The 18,121-nt window shown below is 36.5% G+C and overlaps 2 protein-coding genes across 4 annotated transcripts; both read left to right on the plus strand.

Annotated features, from left to right (window-relative positions):
- The first annotated feature begins 1,158 nt into the window (after positions 1–1,158).
- On the plus strand, positions 1,159–10,919 carry LOC127804164 (putative late blight resistance protein homolog R1A-3). 3 transcript variants are annotated; one of them, XM_052340955.1, is made up of 6 exons: positions 1,159–1,325; positions 2,645–2,705; positions 3,412–3,525; positions 3,854–6,761; positions 10,009–10,116; positions 10,617–10,919. In XM_052340955.1, exons 4-5 carry the CDS (start codon positions 3,879–3,881, stop codon positions 10,072–10,074), a joined length of 2,949 nt encoding a protein of 982 aa, XP_052196915.1. In that variant the 5' UTR covers positions 1,159–1,325; positions 2,645–2,705; positions 3,412–3,525; positions 3,854–3,878; the 3' UTR covers positions 10,075–10,116; positions 10,617–10,919. The 3 variants fall into 3 exon arrangements, with proteins under 3 accessions (XP_052196915.1, XP_052196914.1, XP_052196916.1); XM_052340954.1 differs by having other exon boundaries at positions 3,412–3,490; XM_052340956.1 differs by having other exon boundaries at positions 1,176–1,410; positions 3,412–3,490.
- A 4,393-nt stretch (positions 10,920–15,312) lies between these two features.
- Positions 15,313–17,653, plus strand: LOC127804574 (alpha-galactosidase 1-like). The gene is made up of 10 exons (XM_052341447.1): positions 15,313–15,452; positions 15,559–15,617; positions 16,002–16,058; positions 16,160–16,194; positions 16,316–16,419; positions 16,498–16,573; positions 16,650–16,708; positions 16,804–16,953; positions 17,049–17,113; positions 17,187–17,653. Exons 1-10 carry the CDS (start codon positions 15,313–15,315, stop codon positions 17,645–17,647), a joined length of 1,206 nt encoding a protein of 401 aa, XP_052197407.1. The 3' UTR covers positions 17,648–17,653.
- Positions 17,654–18,121: the final 468 nt, after the last annotated feature.

The following is an 18,121-nucleotide window of genomic DNA, read 5'->3' on the forward strand; positions in this document are numbered from 1 at the left end:
GGGTCCATGTTAGTAACCTACATAAAAATTCAGATATAACCTCACAAGCACTCCCTCATGTGTTTTCTCTCAATTTGTTTAATTCACTCAACCCTCATGTATATCACTTTTTATTGCCTTTTTCTTTTAATAAGATTATACTCTTACCTTTTACCACTCAACTTTCTTAATTAGCTCTTGAAAGAACTCAACAACTATAATCAAGAAAGTTAAATCTATGGACAACTTAATTTGTAAAAAGTATAAACCATGTTAGATTAAAACAAGGAACACAAAATTGAGTAAATTTTGAACACGGAATTTAATCACAATGGATGAACTTAGAAAATCGGAAAAACAATCAGATTTGTCAAAGTCTCCAAAGCCTTGTATAAATTAAGGGGAAAGTAAACTCTAGCCATGTGTTGAAATACTATGTACCCACTGATTTTGCTATGTGTGTTATTTTTTTTTATTTCTTCTTCTTCTTCTTCTTCTTCTTCTTCTTCACATGCTTAACTAAAAATCTTTTTTTTTTTTTATAAGCACAAAAATTCCACTATTTGAATATAGTTTTGATTCTTGAAATCCAGCACCTCTTTATGTATGGATGTGCGGGTTTAATTGATTCACATAAACGACAACAATGAAGGTGATTAGAGTTCACAAAATTAAGTTGAAGAGATCATAAGGCATCAAGAGTCATTCTACAGGGTCCGGTGGGTCTATCGAGCCGCTCACAGAAAGGGAGCAAAAAGACGATTTTACTCCGCCCACTTTGCAAATTTGTAAAACAGGCCACTGCCTCCGTCCCTACTCTGTTGTCTCCCCTGCAATGGCCGCCGCCTCGTCTCCTCTCGTCGCTGCGCCTCGCTCCGTTGCCTCTTTGCCATCGCTGCCTTGTCTTCGTCGCCTCTTTGCCATCACTACCTCGACTCGCCTCGTCGACAGTCGATGGCAGGGGAGACGACAGAGCAGGGGCGATGCAATTCATGGGAGGGGAGAGAGCAAAGTATGGAGGCAAAATTATTTTTTTATTCCCTTTCAATAATCCAGTCGGTAAGCCCGTCAGAATTTTTCAGGTATCAAAAGTAATCTAGTTAGGATGCAATGCCAAAAGTAATCACGTAAGGATGTAATGCCGGTGGAAGAACTTAAGTATAGTCACAAATGAAGGAACGGGAAAAAGAAGTAAAGGACAAAGTCAAAGGAAAAACAGGAAGACCAATGAGGACAAAAATCAACAGGCAAAAAAGAACACAAAGTCAAAGGACGAAGAACCGATCTCTCGCTTCTCTCTCACGCGAACTGTCTCTGTATTGGTGTTCTGGGCAGCCTAGATTCAGGTCAGAAATACGATTCTAGCATTGTTGGGTTTTGCTTTCGATTGGTGGTGGGGGTTTTGCCATGGCAAAGATCGTTAATATCTTGGTTCGTGGTTCATTTCCCTCTATCTTCCCTTGAATTGTGTCCTTTCCTAGTGGGTTTTCTTCTGTTCTGGTTATTGGGTAGTCTATTCGGTCCGATTCCGTTGGGGTTTCCGAATGTTATGGCCGAAGGCACCTCACCTGTTTGGGTTCTGTTCCATTCTTCCTCTCCGATCGGGTCCCCTCTAGTTCCGGTTTCTGTTTCGGTTAGGCCCCTGGTTCGTCTTGCTATTCGATTTGCCGTCTCCGATCTAGCCTCTAGTTTCAGTTCTGTTCCGTCGTCCTTTCCTTCTCCTTCTTCCGAGCCCCGGCAGTAACATGGCCGAGGCATGGCGGCTTCCGACGACAGTGGTCGGATGCCACCGCTGCCGGCCGACATCCCCGTTCTCTTATTTTTTATTTTATTTACTTTTATTGATTTATTTATTCATTTGTTTTATTGTCAGTTGTGTTGTCAATAACAGGTTACAGAGGGCATTAATATCACTTATACTATATTATAAATTTTTATTATTAATTCTATTACTAAAAGCAATATGAGTTATTTTTATATTAGTATTAAAATAATTTATAGTATTAATTATGTTATATCAATTATTTAATTTCTAGATCTGTCAACCTTGATTTATTAAAAGATTATAGATAAATTATAGTTTGTTAATTTCAAGTCTACTTGAGCAAATTATGATGTCATGTATATTTAAAGTGATTATGTGATCCTTAAATTTCAGTTAATTAGCATATGATATTCTTAAAAGAAATATATATACATACATATAAATATATATATATATATAAAGATGGGTATCGGTCTTTAAAATAAAGGTATATTAGGTAATTTCCAATAATGTGGTGATTAGATTATAGTAGTGTACCTATTTTATTTCCAAGTGAATTAAATATTGACCTATAATTTATTTTGCTCTAAATAATAGTATGGCACCTAGCCTAGGTTAACTCAAGTCCCATAACCTCTCAAATCCGTAGTTGCAATTGATAGCTGTCGTAAACCCGTTATGGGTTAGGCATACTCTCAATTCAAATCGGCCCATTCCTAAATTCTAAACCCAAATAGACCGTCGTTAGGTTTTATACGTTCTCGCTTCACCTCTCGAACCTATCTTTATCCCATCGTGGCCCGTTAGTCAATTAGAGTAGACGTCATAGTTCATCGTAAGTATTTTATAATTTTCATTTTTTGTTGATAGTAATTCTTATGCATGTTAATAATGGTTTAGGTGATTTTGGCTTGACCCAACCAAGTGGCAACTGAGGAATTCTGAGACTTATATAAGCACGGTGAGTGGGTAAATTGTATTATGATAGTATTGTTGCATTCATTAGTTTATTATCCTTGTGATCTTGATATATATATATATATATATATTCTTATTGTTGTTTGGCATTTCCTTTAAAGTTGCATTTGGGGAAATCAGAATTCATATTGCCTTGATCTATGCATGTTGATATTTATGCTTAATACAATGCATGTGACCCTTTTTATTTTAGAATGGTAGTACAAAATGTATCCTAAAAGGAGTAACTAACTAGTTAGAACACTGTATTGCTAACTGCAATAAGAGTTAGTCGTTGATGCACCACGTATGTTTTGGGGTGAAAGTTAGTCCCCCGTATCGACGTGAGTGGTTCCGCCGATATGTTCACATCAAGCGTGAGTGGTTCCGCCGATTTAAGCTTGTGGGCGTGAGTGGTTCCGCCCTAAACTATTTGGATATATGAATATCAGGCGTGAGTGATTCCGCCGATATATGCTTGTGGGCGTGAGTGGTTCCACCCTAAATTATTTGGATATATGGATTCTGTTTCTAACTTGATTACTCCTAGTTGTGCATGTTTATTTGTCATCTCTTCCATTGTACTATTTATTGCTTAGTATGACATGGCATGATGATTTGTCTTCGCTGCACTAATTCTGTTTCCCCTTATTATAATGCTTTTTGCCCCTCAGTAAGTCAGTAGTTGACTTACCCCTTAAAAATTTCAGACTTGTAGGTTGGTATCAGTTCTGACAGTGAAGATCGTGGTCGGCGATCTAATTTGCATTGGCCATAGACACGCTCCAGGTTACATCACGTCTCTCATTTCATGGGAATTGTTGGTGGGATAGACTTTTGTGTTTATTTATTTATTTTAGGCATATTTTTGTAATTGATACTGTAATCAGATGATGAATATTGGCCAGTTGGCATATGAATGTTGAATAAAAGCTATGTAAGCATTATGGTTTATATTGTTGCTTTTATGGTTAAGGTTAAATTAGAGGCTTGCTGCTCCCTATTGGAGTCTATGGCTTCATGGGGGGTAGTGCCGGTCACGGCCTCCTTATTTTGGGGCGTGACAGGTTATGGTATCTATTTCTTCAAATTTTGATCCTTTGGCAATTAGTGGCAAATGTACTCACATTTTTTGTGTTGTGTCTTCAACAGCTTGACCTCCTAGTGGCTGCTTAATATGGATGATTCAGATGATGAGGAGCGCTATGTTCTTAGGCCTGGTGTTAATGATTTCGGGGCTAAATTTAAGAGTATCATGACTGCTAATGTTGATATGGCTACTAAAGTGTCCCTGATCACGGATCATTACATGGATTTCCTAGGTAAATCTCCAGATGATCCTGAGTCTGCTTATGATCTTTGGTATGCAGAAGTGGTTGTGTGGCTGACATCTATGCTTCAGAAACGCCCAGAGGATAGATCTATTTATGTCAAAACTGATGATCGGGTTGCAGATGCTGTATGGTATGTTGGCCTTAAATCCTTCGTGCTACTTACAGGGTGGATGGTCGAACCAATGTTCTTACAGAAGTATTTCAATTTCGAAGAACTGGCTTTCCGTGATCTCGAACCGGTGCTCCTTCACAGACTTCTTTCTTATTACCATCATTTTGGTGAGGAGGATGCTATAGAGAAGTGTTGGGAATTTGAAAACTTCAGGGACAACATCATGGAGGCAGCAGAATTAGCAAGATGCTACATCAGCTCATATACCGAACGAAGGCCATTACCAGATAATAACTATGAGGACAACATTTTGACTTTGTTGGAAAGAAGCCTAACAGGGAAGTATCTTCTTCAAGAATATGGAACATCGGCTTTTCGTCCAGAAATGGATAAGCGGCTACTTCAAGAATATGGTTCAGATATGGATAAGCGGCTGGCGAAAGACAGGAAAGATGGGCTGGTGCCCCAAAGCGGTGGCCTGGAGACAATTAAGGAATATCTGAACAAGCTGCGGGCGAAAGTGAGGGAAAATGAGCTGGTGGGCCGAAGCGGTGACCTGGAGAAAATTATGGAACGACTGATCGCGGGAACTTCAGAGCTAGGGATTACACCCATAGTAGGTATGGGTGGAATTGGTAAGACAACTCTGGCAAGAAGTCTTTATGAGGATGCTCAGATTCAGAATCACTTCCGTGTTCGTGGCTGGATTAGAGTTTCTCAAGAATTTCGAGAGAGAGATGTCATAACGGGCTTATTGGAGTCGATTGGCTTATTGAATTCGAATATTTCTCTCATTGATGAGGACAATACAAAATTAGGAGAACGGTTACGTAAACACTTACTAGGTCGGAAGTATCTCATTGTCATCGATGACCTTTGGACTACTGAAGCATGGGATTGCATGAAGTGGTGGTTTGAAGATAAAAACAACGGCAGCCGAATTCTGTTGACAAGTAGGCTTCATGAAGTGGCTTCTTATGTTAACCATCCTTATCCGATGAACTTGCTCAGCCCTGAAGATAGTTGGAAACTGTTGTGTAAACAGGCTTTTGGAACAGAAGGTTGTCCTCCTGAGTTATTGAATATCGGAAAGCAAATAGCAAATAAATGCCAAGGACATCCGCTATCAGTCATTGTGGTAGCAGGGCACCTTTCCAATATTGGCAAGACTAAACACAGCTGGGAGAATGTTGCAAAAACCATGGATTCTCTCATAGATGGATCCCAAGAGAACTTCAACATTCTTTCTTTGAGCTATAATGGCTTGACTCAGGACTTGAAAGCATGCTTCCTCTCACTGGTGATTTTCCCAAAGAATTCCGATATCCCTGTTCGGAAACTAATTAGGATGTGGGCTGGTATGGGATTTGTGCATCCAGAACCGCAGAAGAGCACGGAAGAGGTAGCACAGAAGTGCTTTGAGGATCTTATTAGAAGAAATTTAATTATAGCGAAGAAAAAGAAATTTGATGGTAAAGTTAATTCATGTGGCATCCATGATCTCTTGTGGGACTTGAGCATGAGAGAAGCTCGGAAAGAAGGCGATTACATTTTTGGTCACTCCCCTTTGAGCCATCCTTACTTCAATACTGATGATGACATGAAGTACGCATTGGGTCTCACCCATACTTTACTCTATTCTGGTCGCTCTTTTGAATCAGATTGTCCTCTCAGTTCTGCAGGATTCGAACTCCTCAAGATCTTGGATATTCTAAATCAGCCTTTTGATGATTTCCCGCATGAGATAACAGACAGGGTCAATCTGAGGTATCTTGCCCTGTCCACTTCTGCCGATATTCCTGATTCAGTGTCCAAACTTTGTTATCTAGAAACTTTAATCAATAATCATCAAAGGGCAGGTGGAAATTTGCCAAAAGAGATATGGTTAATGCCTCGTCTGAGGCATCTACACGTTGGAACTTGCACCTACTTGCCCAATCCATCAAGCCTTGACTCAGTTCTTACTGATCTTCAAACACTTTCCACTCTAAGCTCTGCCAGTTGTACCAAGGAAATATTCGAAAATATGCCCAATTTGGAAGAATTAGGTATTCATCAAATTAGAGAAAATGCTAGGGGAGATGAACTCTGCCTCAGCAGTCTTGTCTACTTGCATAAACTTCAAAAATTGAAGATAACTTGCAATCTAAGACTTGCAAATCCAAGATCCGCTTGTTGCTGGGAAAGTTTCCTACCAAACATCACGCAGTTGACTCTACTTTTAAGCCGTTTACCTTGGCATGAAATAAATGCTTTAGCCCTGTTGCCAAAACTTGAGGTGCTCAAACTAAAAAATAGTTCCTTTGAAGGGCCAGAGTGGGTACAGAATAATGAAGGATTCCCCAAATTGAAATTTCTGCTGCTCGAATCTTTAGATTTGGAGGACTGGATAGCTAAGCATGATCATTTTCCTAAGCTGGAATGGCTAGTTGTCAGGTACTGTGTCAACCTGACCAAGATCCCTCTTGATTTTGGGGAGATATGCACATTGCAGTTGATTGACATGGAATATTGTAACCTTATGGCATTTGAGTCCGCAAGAAGTATTCAGGTACAGCAACTCAACGTGGGGAATGAAAAACTTATTGTTCGTCTTGGCCGTATGCTCGCCGAGGTACAAGCTCCTTCTGAAAGCGTTTTCAGATTGAAAATGTTTTGCTTGCCTTATCATTACCTCTCATTGAATTTCTGAGCATCCTTTTCCTGTGATATTGTTGAAAAATAAAAATAATAGAAGAAGGTATTGCGAAAACAATGGTAAAATCTCAATGTTATGTTAGACAAAGAGATAGAAAAAAGAAAAATGTGAGAAGAAGAAAACCAGAATTTGGAGAAAAAATAACTTCTTCTTAATGAAATGAAAGCTTACATTAAAACTCACACTACACCAAATGATAGAAATGAAGTCCTATTTATATAGGACTTGAATACATAACATTAATCAAATAAAACTGAAAAGCTATAAATAAAACTTTAAATGCAAGATGTTTTGCATTCCAAAAATGAATGTCAAACTTCAGTTTGCATTTCAAAAATGAATGTCAAACTTCAGTTACAAATGGAAAATATAATAATGGAGACATAAATGAAAAAACAGAAAATTAAACCAACTTTAATTTAAAGAAAAATATCACAAATCTCAACACTCCTCCTTGAGATTTTTCTTTGTCAAACCCAACTTGTTGCGTAAAAATTCAAATTGACCACACGGTAAAGCTTTTGTGAGGATGTCAGCAAGCTGAAATTCTGAATTGCAATGAGTGAGCTTGATCTCGCCTTCTTTCTCTGCTTCTCTCAACAAATAAAACTTGACTTTAATGTGTTTTGTTTTACCATGTTGTACCGGATTGGAGGCTATAGCAATAGCAGATTTGTTATTAGAAAACAATTTTGTAGGCTCCTTTTGTTCATATCCTAAATCACCAAGCAATTTGTGAAGCCATATTGCTTGATTTGCAGCATTTGCTGTTGAAATATATTCAGCTTCAACGGTGAATTGAACCACAACTTCCTGCTTCTTTGAGTTCCAAGAGAAAACCCCAATGCCAAGAGAAAAAATATAACTAGAAGTGCTTTTAGAATCATCAACACAACTAGCCCAATCACTATCAGCATATCCAATCAATTTCAAGTCACCAATGGACTCAAACCAAATTCCAAAATCAAGAGTACCCTTTAAGTATCTAAGCACCCTTTTAGCAATACCAAAATGAACTTCACTAGGAGAATTCATATATCTTGAGAGCATACTTGCAGCAAACATTAAATCCGGCCTGGATGCCGTCAAATATTGCAAACTTCCTACCAAACTTCTAAAACTTGTAGGATTGGAGAGTTTCTCACCATTCAAAAAGAATGCATTGTCAACCATATTGACCCTTGCTATCTCCACTCCTTGTGGGTCATAAATTGTACAAATACCATCTTTGAAAACCACAGAAAATTTGCTATGCATCAACTGAGCAATACTAAGCAAGTTTTGAGATAATTTCGGAACAAATAAAACATTAGAGATTTTCTTTTCACTTTGCTTAGTATGCATGATAACATTACCTTTACCTTCAGCTAGTACCGTCTCTCCATGTCCAAGGACCACCTTTGTCCTTATAGAATTGTCAATTTGGCTAAAAAGATTGATATTTTTAGCCATGTGGGTTGTGCAGTCGTTGTCAATAAGCCATGAGTTTATATCTGTTTCAACAATATGAGAAGCCATAAACAAGAAAGTTGTTTCTTACTTTTGATCATCTGCACGATTAGCTTACTGTGGGGGCTGTTGGGATGATTGGTTTTGCTTGGCACGGCAAAACTTTTCAGTATGACCATTCTTATCACAATAATCACAATGGTAGACTTGCTTGTTTTTGTACCAGCAATTGTCCTCAGTATGATTGGTCTTTTTACAGAAACGACAAGGAGGAAATTTTCCCCTCCTTGATACTCCTTCTTTTCCCTTGCTCCCCTGATCTTCGATTGCCTTACTATCACCCCTTGTAGCAGGTTTCTTGCCTTTGAATTTGGCAGTAAGGCACCTTCAACATGCTCCTCATTACGGATTGCATCCCTTTGCTCTTGGGCTTGTAATTTGCTGATTAACTCAGCTATAGAGAGAGTAGTCAAGTCACAAGACTCCTCTATGGTTGAGATTTTCGACTCAAATCTGTCAAGGACACTTACCATTATTTTTTCCACAACCCTTTGATCTGGAAAATCTTCACCAGTTAATCTGATTTGGTTCACAATAGTCATCACTTTGGTAGTGTACTCCTTCACAGTGTCTGAATCCTTCATCTTCAGCATCTCAAACTCTCTTTTGAGAGTTATTAATTTAACAGCCTTCACCCTTGTGCTTCCTTCAAACTCCTCTTTCAACTTATCCCAAGCTTTCTTGGCTGTGTCACAATCAATAATCCTTGCAAAAATAGGATCTGATAAAGCAGCATGTATACAAGATAAAGCCTTAGGCTTCTTTGACTTCTCCTCCTCATGTTGTCGTATTTGATTCAAGGTTGGATTTGCTCCCAATGGTGGAGGATCAGCATCATTCAAAACAGATTCCCAAAGACCAAGTGCTTTGAGATAGGATTGCATTTTAACAACCCAAAATTGGTAGTTGTCACCATTAAATTGTGGAGGGGTGGAAACACCAAAATTAGAAGACATGCTATAAAATATAAAATTGGAATTCTCTTCTCTCAAACAAAATCATAGCTCTTTAGGCTCTGATACCACTGTTGAAAAATAAAAATAATAGAAGAAGGTATTGCGGAAACAATGGTAAAATCTCAATGTTATGTTAGACAAAGAGATAGAAAAAAGAAAAATGTGAGAAGAAGAAAACCAGAATTTGGAGAAAAGGTAACTTCTTCTTAATGAAATGAAAGCTTACATTAAAACTCACACTACACCAAATGATAGAAATGAAGTCCTATTTATATAGGACTTGAATACATAGCATTAACCAAATAAAACTGAAAAGCTATAAATAAAACTTTAAATGCAAGATGTTTTGCATTCCAAAAATGAATGCCAAACTTCAGTTTGCATTTCAAAAATGAATGTCAAACTTCAGTTACAAATGGAAAATATAATAATGGAGACATAAATGAAAAAACAAAAAATTAAACCAACTTTAATTTAAAGAAAAATATCACAAATCTCAACAGATATGAACGTCTTTTTTTTAGCAATTTTTCATAATCCTGAAAGCACTTGTTCACATTTTTATTTTCATATGCACTCAATAAACGAAAGGCAAGGAAGGAGAATTTTCCGTGGTTTAGTTATCTTCTGTTGTGTACTACTGCAGCAAGACATCAGGTGGATCAATTTCAAAGAATCTGACTTCTTTTCTCTTGCAGCAAAAACTTATTGCTTTAACTGTGGCCTTCATTTACATGACTGCGATTGAAGACGCTGTGGACTAAACATCACGACGGCAAAAGTAAGAAGGGAAAAGACCCTATGAGGTAAATGGGATTTTATTGTTTCTGGTACGTAAAATAACAGTATTTTTTCTATGTTTCTTTTTCACATTCTAACCACTATTTTCAACTATAGGACAAAGGGCACTGATAAGAAAAAGAAAATAAGTATTGCTTTGGAGCTTTCTATATTAATCGTTTTGATCCTCTTTCTCAGTTTCCTTTATTGCTTTTTCACCCAATTCTTTAATTTTCTATGTAAATTCAGCTGCAAATGTTATAGGTGACTGTCATGTGAAATTCTAAACAGGTTAATCTTTACTGTGATTTGGTGAATATCCTGTAATCAATCCAAATTAATGGATTCTGCAATCTTGCGTGCTGCACTTGAACACGTTAGTTAGTTCCACGATTTTCCTTGACATCAGACAAGACTTGTCACAATTTAGAAGTTTAGAATGCTGTACATTGAGAATGTAATTGAAACAAAAAATATTGCAACCAAGTTTTCTTGAAATCAATGGATGCTCTTCATGACTTTTCAGGATAGAAGGAAGTTCTCGTTCGTGAGTTTGAGATTGGTTTTGGCAGAACTGAATGATGACAGATTTCAGCAGTGCTCAGTTTAAGCTTTCTACGATAATCTAAGATTGGCAAACTTGTTTGTGGTTTTTGTTGATATTGTTCTGTAATGCTTTGTGATTGGCAAATTTGTTTGGGGTTCTTGTTGATGTTGTTCTACAAAGCTTAGAGATTACATCTGTAATGCTGTGTGTAAATCATTTTCCGTGTGATTCTGATAAACAGTAAGCTCGGTTTCATGATTTCTAGTGAAAATCTTTGCTTTTCTTCTTGTGTTCTGCTACAGTTCTGTTTCTAACGATTGTGTAGAGATAGTTCTTTCTTGATAATATATATAAGCATCATCCAGATTCCGTAAAAATGAGGTCTAATTAATTTGCAAGAATTTGTTTTGGCGTCTTCATTGAACTGAACAATTATTGTATACAAAGATTTGTTCTCTACATAGATTAGTATAAAACGTTGGGTGGAATTTTTGTAAGAACACTGATTCTGTGGATTCACTTTACGTGTGTAGGCGTGGATTCTAAATTGGTTCCAGAAGTTTTGGCAATGATAATAACGTAAGAATCAGACAAGGTTTACAGTGAAATACTCCAATTTTCTAAAGCCACGTCCTTGGACTGTGCATTAGGTTAATCCATCGAGCAAACAAAATAGTCAGTCTGCCAAAAATGTGTTTCTTTATTCCTAAGCAACTAGAAGTTCTGTCTCTTGAAAAGCCATTAGAGCATCACTCAGTTTCCAGAAAAACTGTGAAGTTTCATCTTAATTTCAACTTAATTTCAAGAGATATACAGTTTGAGTAAAAACAGTTTCCCTATTTCTTTTGCTAATTGAGCGCTTTTCGCCTTGGTTAAATAACAAACAAAACGACAAATTGGTATACTGGAAATTTCAGAAACTGGTATTTTTTTTTCTCTTTTGCACATTATTAATTTTCCTTCTAGGGATTCCTCACAAATTTGATGTTGTGAAACCATTCTTTTCTCCCAAATACCACTACTGCAGCAGAAAAGGGAGACAGCAACATCCTATCACCTAATGGTGGATTCGCATTAGCTCCATTGCATCTTCAACTAAAAAATTGTGTAAACAGAAATTTTGATGAAGACAGATGTCACTAAGAGTCAGAAACTGAAAATAAGCATGATCTGGAGTGATGCACAAATTCAAATAAATGAAAATTTCTTTTAGGAACAAGGAAATGTTTTGGCCAAGAGCTAGGAAAGATGGCTTACAGAAGGATGAAAAAAACTACTATAACATTTAACTTGTACGAGGAAAAATTTCAGGTTCATGATTCTTTTCAAGGCAAGGTATTGTTGCTCTTGAACATTTCTTGCTGGCAGAATAGCAGAATAGCTTCAGTTATCCTGCTGCAATACAAGTAGTTCACCGATGTAATAAGAGATCTCATCCAGGAAGATGGGATCCCTGAGAAGTAGGAATTGGAGTGTGGGAAGGCGAATCGGTTGGCTTTCATCCTTTCTGGTATAGTTCACCTGCAAAATAGAGATTCATGCCCTAAACTCAAGATATATATCACTGCTACGCTATCTTATATATTTATTCATCAAAATTATAACTAAATTCGTCGAGCATTAATCCTTTTATTAAAATAGATGTAGAGCGATTATACTTGTCAGTGTACAAGTGTGCGTGTAGTACAATTTTAAATTTATATTTCGGTGAGTCCGAATCGATTCGCAGAGAGATTATTTATGAATGAAAATAAAAGTCACAGAATATTTGATTTTAGGAGGTGATTAAGATGATCTAAAGACGAGAATTAAAACTAAACTAATATTGAATTTAAACAACTTTGAATCAAGACAATTTCAGTGCCAAGCCGAAATTCTCCAAATAGTCAAAAAAATAGTAACATCAATCTAAAATGAAGCTAAGATTTTGATATTAACTCCGGTATGAGATAATGATAATTATAGGTCTAACACCCTCCATACATGACATAGAGACTCTAAGTTAAGCAATTATCATAAATTGAACTGTGATTAATACAAAACATTCTATAAATTGAGATTTTACTATTAAGCCCAATTCAAGATGATGATAATTCTAGGTCTAGCAATCTCCTATATGGCATGGAGACTCTAAATTAAGTAATTACCATAAATTAAACAGTAAATAATAGATAAAATATCGTCTCATTTGAGTTTGGGTATAATAGCGTTATCAGGTTAAGTAATCTCCATACATGACATGGAGACTCTAAGTTAGACTTACACTATAATTCAAACCCAAAAAATATATATAGAAGCATAATTCAATTCAATTTAGACCAATATTACGATAATTGAAATTCGGCTTTGCTTGAGAAATCACGAGTTGGACACTCTCTTATCTTGTCCAAGTCTTATTTTAACCACACATTTTTATTATTTAATACAAAAAATTAAAGATGGAATTAAATTACAAAATTTAAATAACACAAATTAAAAAACAAGAAATTAAAATTACTGAAACTAAATTTGGAAAAATTAAAAAACAGTATTTAAATTGCTGAAATTGATTGCAGTAAATTAAAATGCATCAATGTAAATGTAGAATTAAAATTGCTAAAATTAAAATAAAGAAATAATCCAATACATAAATTAATAAAGAAAATGAAAGAACATCAATTAAACAAACAGAGATTGAAAGAAGTTCTGTGCGTCAAACCCCAGCGCACTGTTCTCACTCGAGTGCACTGCTGTCCGTGAAATCCGAGCCTTGCTGTGCGACGTTGCTGTCCAAGAAATCCATTCCCAGCGCCCTCTTCTCTGTTCCAGCCACTGCGTGTTGCTGTGTTGCTGCTCTCCGAATTCCAGCGCCTCCCCCTTATTCTGGTGGAAATGGCCGATTGGGGGCTTAGGTCTCTCATTGCGTCCGTTTGTATATGCATGTGTAGGAAAATTTTATTTGCAGTCATTAAAAAATTATTTTTATTTTTTATAATCAAGTTAATAATTTTTTATAATTAATATTTTTCAAAAATACCCTCCAGAACCCCAGTGTTCGGGGCCTTCAATTCTGGAGCTTTCGAGCTCCCCAAACCCCAAGATTCGGGGGGCCGTGAAGCTCGGCGGCCATAGCCACCCCTATGGTCGTTGCTTGTTTTCTGTGTAAATATATATGTGTATGTGTACATATATATATATATATTTATGTTTGTGTATGCGGTGTAATATGCAATGATTGTTAATGGGATCATGCTAGATCTACAATAAATTTGTATATTTTGGGCTACATCAAGGGTATAAAGACTAAAATGCTCTGCGCCTCACATGCGCCTCATGAGAGGCTTTTTTGTCATTGGTACACCTTTGTGTAGCGCAAGATGTACACAAAGGTGTACTAATAGTATTATCCTTATTAATGTATGTATGTATATGTATGTGTGCATATATATATATTTATGTTTGTGTATGCGGTGCAATGACTGTTAATGTATATATATATATATATATATGTGTGCGCGCGTGTTTGTGTATATATGTGTGTATTTTTATTTATTTTTTTATTTTTTACTACATCAAATCTGATATTTTTTGTTGTATTCCCTTCGTTATTATGAATAAGTGGATGGTGAATAATTGATTGAGGGAGAAAGTGGGTGTGAAGATAAAAATAAAATTTTTAAAAAAAATATTTTAATTATATTAAAATATGACTGTAAAGAGCGGTAAGTAGCTGCCAATAGAATTTTCCGTATGTATATCATGCTCTCCACATTGCCCTTGAAATTGAGTGAGAATTACAGTAGAGGGACCGCGTGTTGCTGCCGTGCCTGCTGATTCACGTTGCTGGGCTTTAACTCACATCAGTGGGCCTCAATTTGGACTTCAATTGGCTGGACTTTAATGGATGGCTGCTCAATTTGGGCCTTGCGGCTGGCCTTCTTCACTTACTTTATTCAATTCAATTAAATGTGGGCCTTTAAGCTGCTTCTTTGATTTAAGCTTCACGCATGTCTTCACACTGCAAGCAATGAAGTTATTAATATATTATATATTATATATTATATATTATTATATATTATATATATATGTTTCACGCATGCATATATGTATTAAATATATGTATATGTATTATGATATATTATGTACTATATATATTTATACATATATATTGTAAATTATTTTTTTTTATGAAAAATTAAAGGGAAGTATTCTTTTTTCTATTTTATTTTTTTAAAAAAAAATTCAATCAATCCCTAATTTTTCTTTGAACTTCATTTTTCTCTAAACCTGCATATACTGACAAAATATTCAATTAAACTCAATTTTTAAGATAAAAATAGGGGTAAAATTATAACAAAATTATATACTAATCAATATACCAAACCCAATTTAGCTATTCCTGTTAAAAATTTTGAATTTGTATATGGATTAGGAAGATAACTAGTATCCAAAAAATGTGTAATTCGGTTAGCAGAATGATAAGAGGATCTGCATGAATCACTGAATTCGTATCCATCTTAATGATCATTATTGATATAACGTTTGTCTGAATTATCTTCTCTCGGATTACTCCTCAGTCCCCCACTCGATCTACACCACTTGCTACTGTATATAAGTTCTTCAAGAACACCCGCAATCAATCAATCTGAGGTGTAGGCCAAGGTAGTGCTGTGTCTGGTCATCTTGTCATTTATTCATGGAGTTTAGGGTGAGCAAGGCATTGCTGCCAATAGTATGCATTTTATTAGTCATTCTTAGCCATGCATTACCAATCTCCGCCGCCAGACATCGCCGTAATATGCTTGCCAATGACCTCGGGGCCACTCCTCCCATGGGGTACGTACATTTCTAATCTTCTTTATTTGGTTTTCCTCAAAAAATCTTTTCTGTTACCTGTCGTCCCTAAGTTTAATATTCATTTGCTTTTGCTTTACAAATTCAGGTGGAATAGCTGGAATCATTTCTTCTGCGATATTGATGAGGAAATGGTCAGAGCAACAGGTATTGAGATAGGATCAAAGAATTATTTCTCCCTTACCATATCAATTCTTATATCATTTACTTTTTGTTTTTTTTTTTCCTTAATTTCTCCATGCAATGTCTTGTTTCTGTTATTAATCTGATAAGCATTAAGCTGCTATTGACGTACTAATGACTTTCTGATTCATACTCTTGTTCTACATTTCGATTTGCCACATGTTGTGTTTCTGTTTTTCTGGAAATGATTTTATTATCCAACTTTAATCCATGGTTAATTCCAACATGGAACAAATTTGCAAATTCTTTCTCCCAAAAAAAGAAAAAAAAAAAGAGAAAAAAGGGCTCTTCTCCGTTCATTTTCATGTATTACTTCCACTTCACGACTTAAATCATTTGTTTTGACAGCTGATGCAATGGTTTCAACTGGTCTTGCAAACCTTGGGTATAAATATATCAACATAGGTAAAACGTCATTTTATTTTCTTCTTGTCTAGTAGCTCCTTTATTCTTTTGGCAAGGGCAACAATTAAGTAACAGAGAGTTTGAATCTTTTTCTTTCTCAGACGATTGCTGGGCTGAAAAAGAACGAGATGCCAAGGTTACTTTACTCAATTAATTTTCAGTAACATTTTTCTTTGCTTTTATTATTGTTATGATTATTTTTATTTTCTTGGATCATGTATTACCTGCCCATCTTTATGTCAATATGTTCATTTCAGGGTAATTTAGTACCCAAGAAATCCACATTTCCTTCAGGGATAAAAGCTCTCGCTGACTATGTTCACAGCAAGGGTCTTAAGTTGGGAATCTACACTGATGCAGGGTAAGATGGCTCTACACATTCATCATCCATTTCCAATGTTATGATTTACCAATGTATTTACTTCAATTCCTTTTGCAGCACTTATACCTGTAGCGGTACCATGCCAGGTGCTCTTGGTTATGAGGAACAAGATGCCAAAACCTTTGCGGAATGGGTAAGACAATCCTTCCTTAACTCTTTTGGGACGAATGTGTCAAATTTGTGAAGCAGTAACATTTTCCTGTTTACAGGGAATAGATTACTTGAAGTACGATAACTGCTATAATCAGGGCATAAACCCAACTGATCGGTAATTGATATTTGACTGAGCTCAGCTCGCAGAAAAATGTCTGGTATTTTCAGCTCATGTGGTCTTTTTAAAATGTTTCTATCTCTTTCTTCTAGTTACCCTGTGATGACCAGAGCTCTAAGGAATGCTGGCCGACCTATCTTCTTCTCACTATGTGAATGGGGAGATATGCATCCAGCTCTTTGGGGTTACCAGGTAGGCAACAGTTGGAGAACTACAAGTGATATTCAAGACACGTGGGATAGGTATGGTTGCTGTCATTTTTGGTTCTTTAGTTTCTATTGGCAATCTGAAGCTTGCACTACATTTATTTTTCTTGTGATTTTTGGCTCTTCAACAGTATGATGTCTAAAGCATTTGAGAATGAAGTTTATGCTGATTATGCTAGGCCTGGTGGCTGGAACGGTTAGTTTTGCCCCTAGACAGACTTTTTTGCTTAGCAGAAGTCTAGTTTCTTATTGAATCTGGTTCTCTACAGATCCTGACATGCTTGAAGTTGGAAACGGAGGAATGACAAAAAATGAATATATAGTGCACTTCAGCTTATGGGCAATTTCCAAGGCTCCGCTTCTCATAGGCTGTGATGTTAGAGATATGTCGAATGATACCAAGGAGATTCTTTTCAATAAGGAGGTGATTGATGTGAACCAAGATAAGCTTGGTGTTCAAGCTAAAAGGGTTCGGCAAGAAGGCGATCTTCAGGTTTGGGCAGGGCCCCTTTCTGGTTATAGAGTTGCTCTACTAATTATTAATGGCCTCAATTCGGCCAGCTCCATGGGAGCCAAGTGGGAAGACATAGGGCTTCCTCCCAATACTCCTGTAATCGCTAGAGACCTGTGGGAGCACAAGACACTGGAGACACAGTACGTTGGGGGTTTATCAGTTGATTTAGAGTCTCATTCATGCAAGATGTTCGTCCTTACGCCTGTATTATCTTGAACAAGATTCAAAGATCCTTAGAAGATTCAAAGATCCTTTTTTAACACATGGTAAAAATAATTAGGTTGCCAATTTTATCATTCCCTGTGTAATGGTGATTCTGAATTTAAATGAGATTGTCGATTGGCTTCAGTAACAAAATGAGAAATGGAAATACAAGTTTTTCTTGCACATCACTTTCTGTTCTCTTATTTGGCATTGGAAATGGGTAGGAACTGCTCGTGCGACCAAAAAAAAGAAAGGTATTCTAGGGTGTCTGCATTTTTTAAAGACATGGCTAACCACTTGTAGAGTCTGTTCTTTGATTTTTATACTGTCTTCCACTCATCTCCTGTTGAGTTCAACCTTAGTGCAGATGCATAACATCAAACCACAGTACAGGAAACCTTATCTTCTTGTGCTCAGTCACACACATACTCCAAGCTATCCTTACAGACTCATAAGGGTGAAAAAGCATTCTTTCAAATAATGTCC

This window comes from Diospyros lotus, chromosome 6 (genome assembly GCF_014633365.1).
Source record: "Diospyros lotus cultivar Yz01 chromosome 6, ASM1463336v1, whole genome shotgun sequence".
Classification (NCBI taxonomy): Eukaryota; Viridiplantae; Streptophyta; class Magnoliopsida; order Ericales; family Ebenaceae; genus Diospyros; species Diospyros lotus.

Coding starts and splice junctions, on each gene's coding strand:
- LOC127804164 (XM_052340955.1), top strand. CDS start 3,879: ATGGATGATTCAGATGATGAGGAGCGCTATGTTCTTAGGCCTGGTGTT. Junction 6,762..10,008: donor TTGGCCGTATGCTCGCCGAG/GTACAAGCTCCT, acceptor TTTCTCTTGCAG/CAAAAACTTATTGCTTTAAC.
- LOC127804574 (XM_052341447.1), top strand. CDS start 15,313: ATGGAGTTTAGGGTGAGCAAGGCATTGCTGCCAATAGTATGCATTTTA. Junction 16,420..16,497: donor GGAATCTACACTGATGCAGG/GTAAGATGGCTC, acceptor TTCCTTTTGCAG/CACTTATACCTGTAGCGGTA. Junction 16,574..16,649: donor CCAAAACCTTTGCGGAATGG/GTAAGACAATCC, acceptor TCCTGTTTACAG/GGAATAGATTACTTGAAGTA.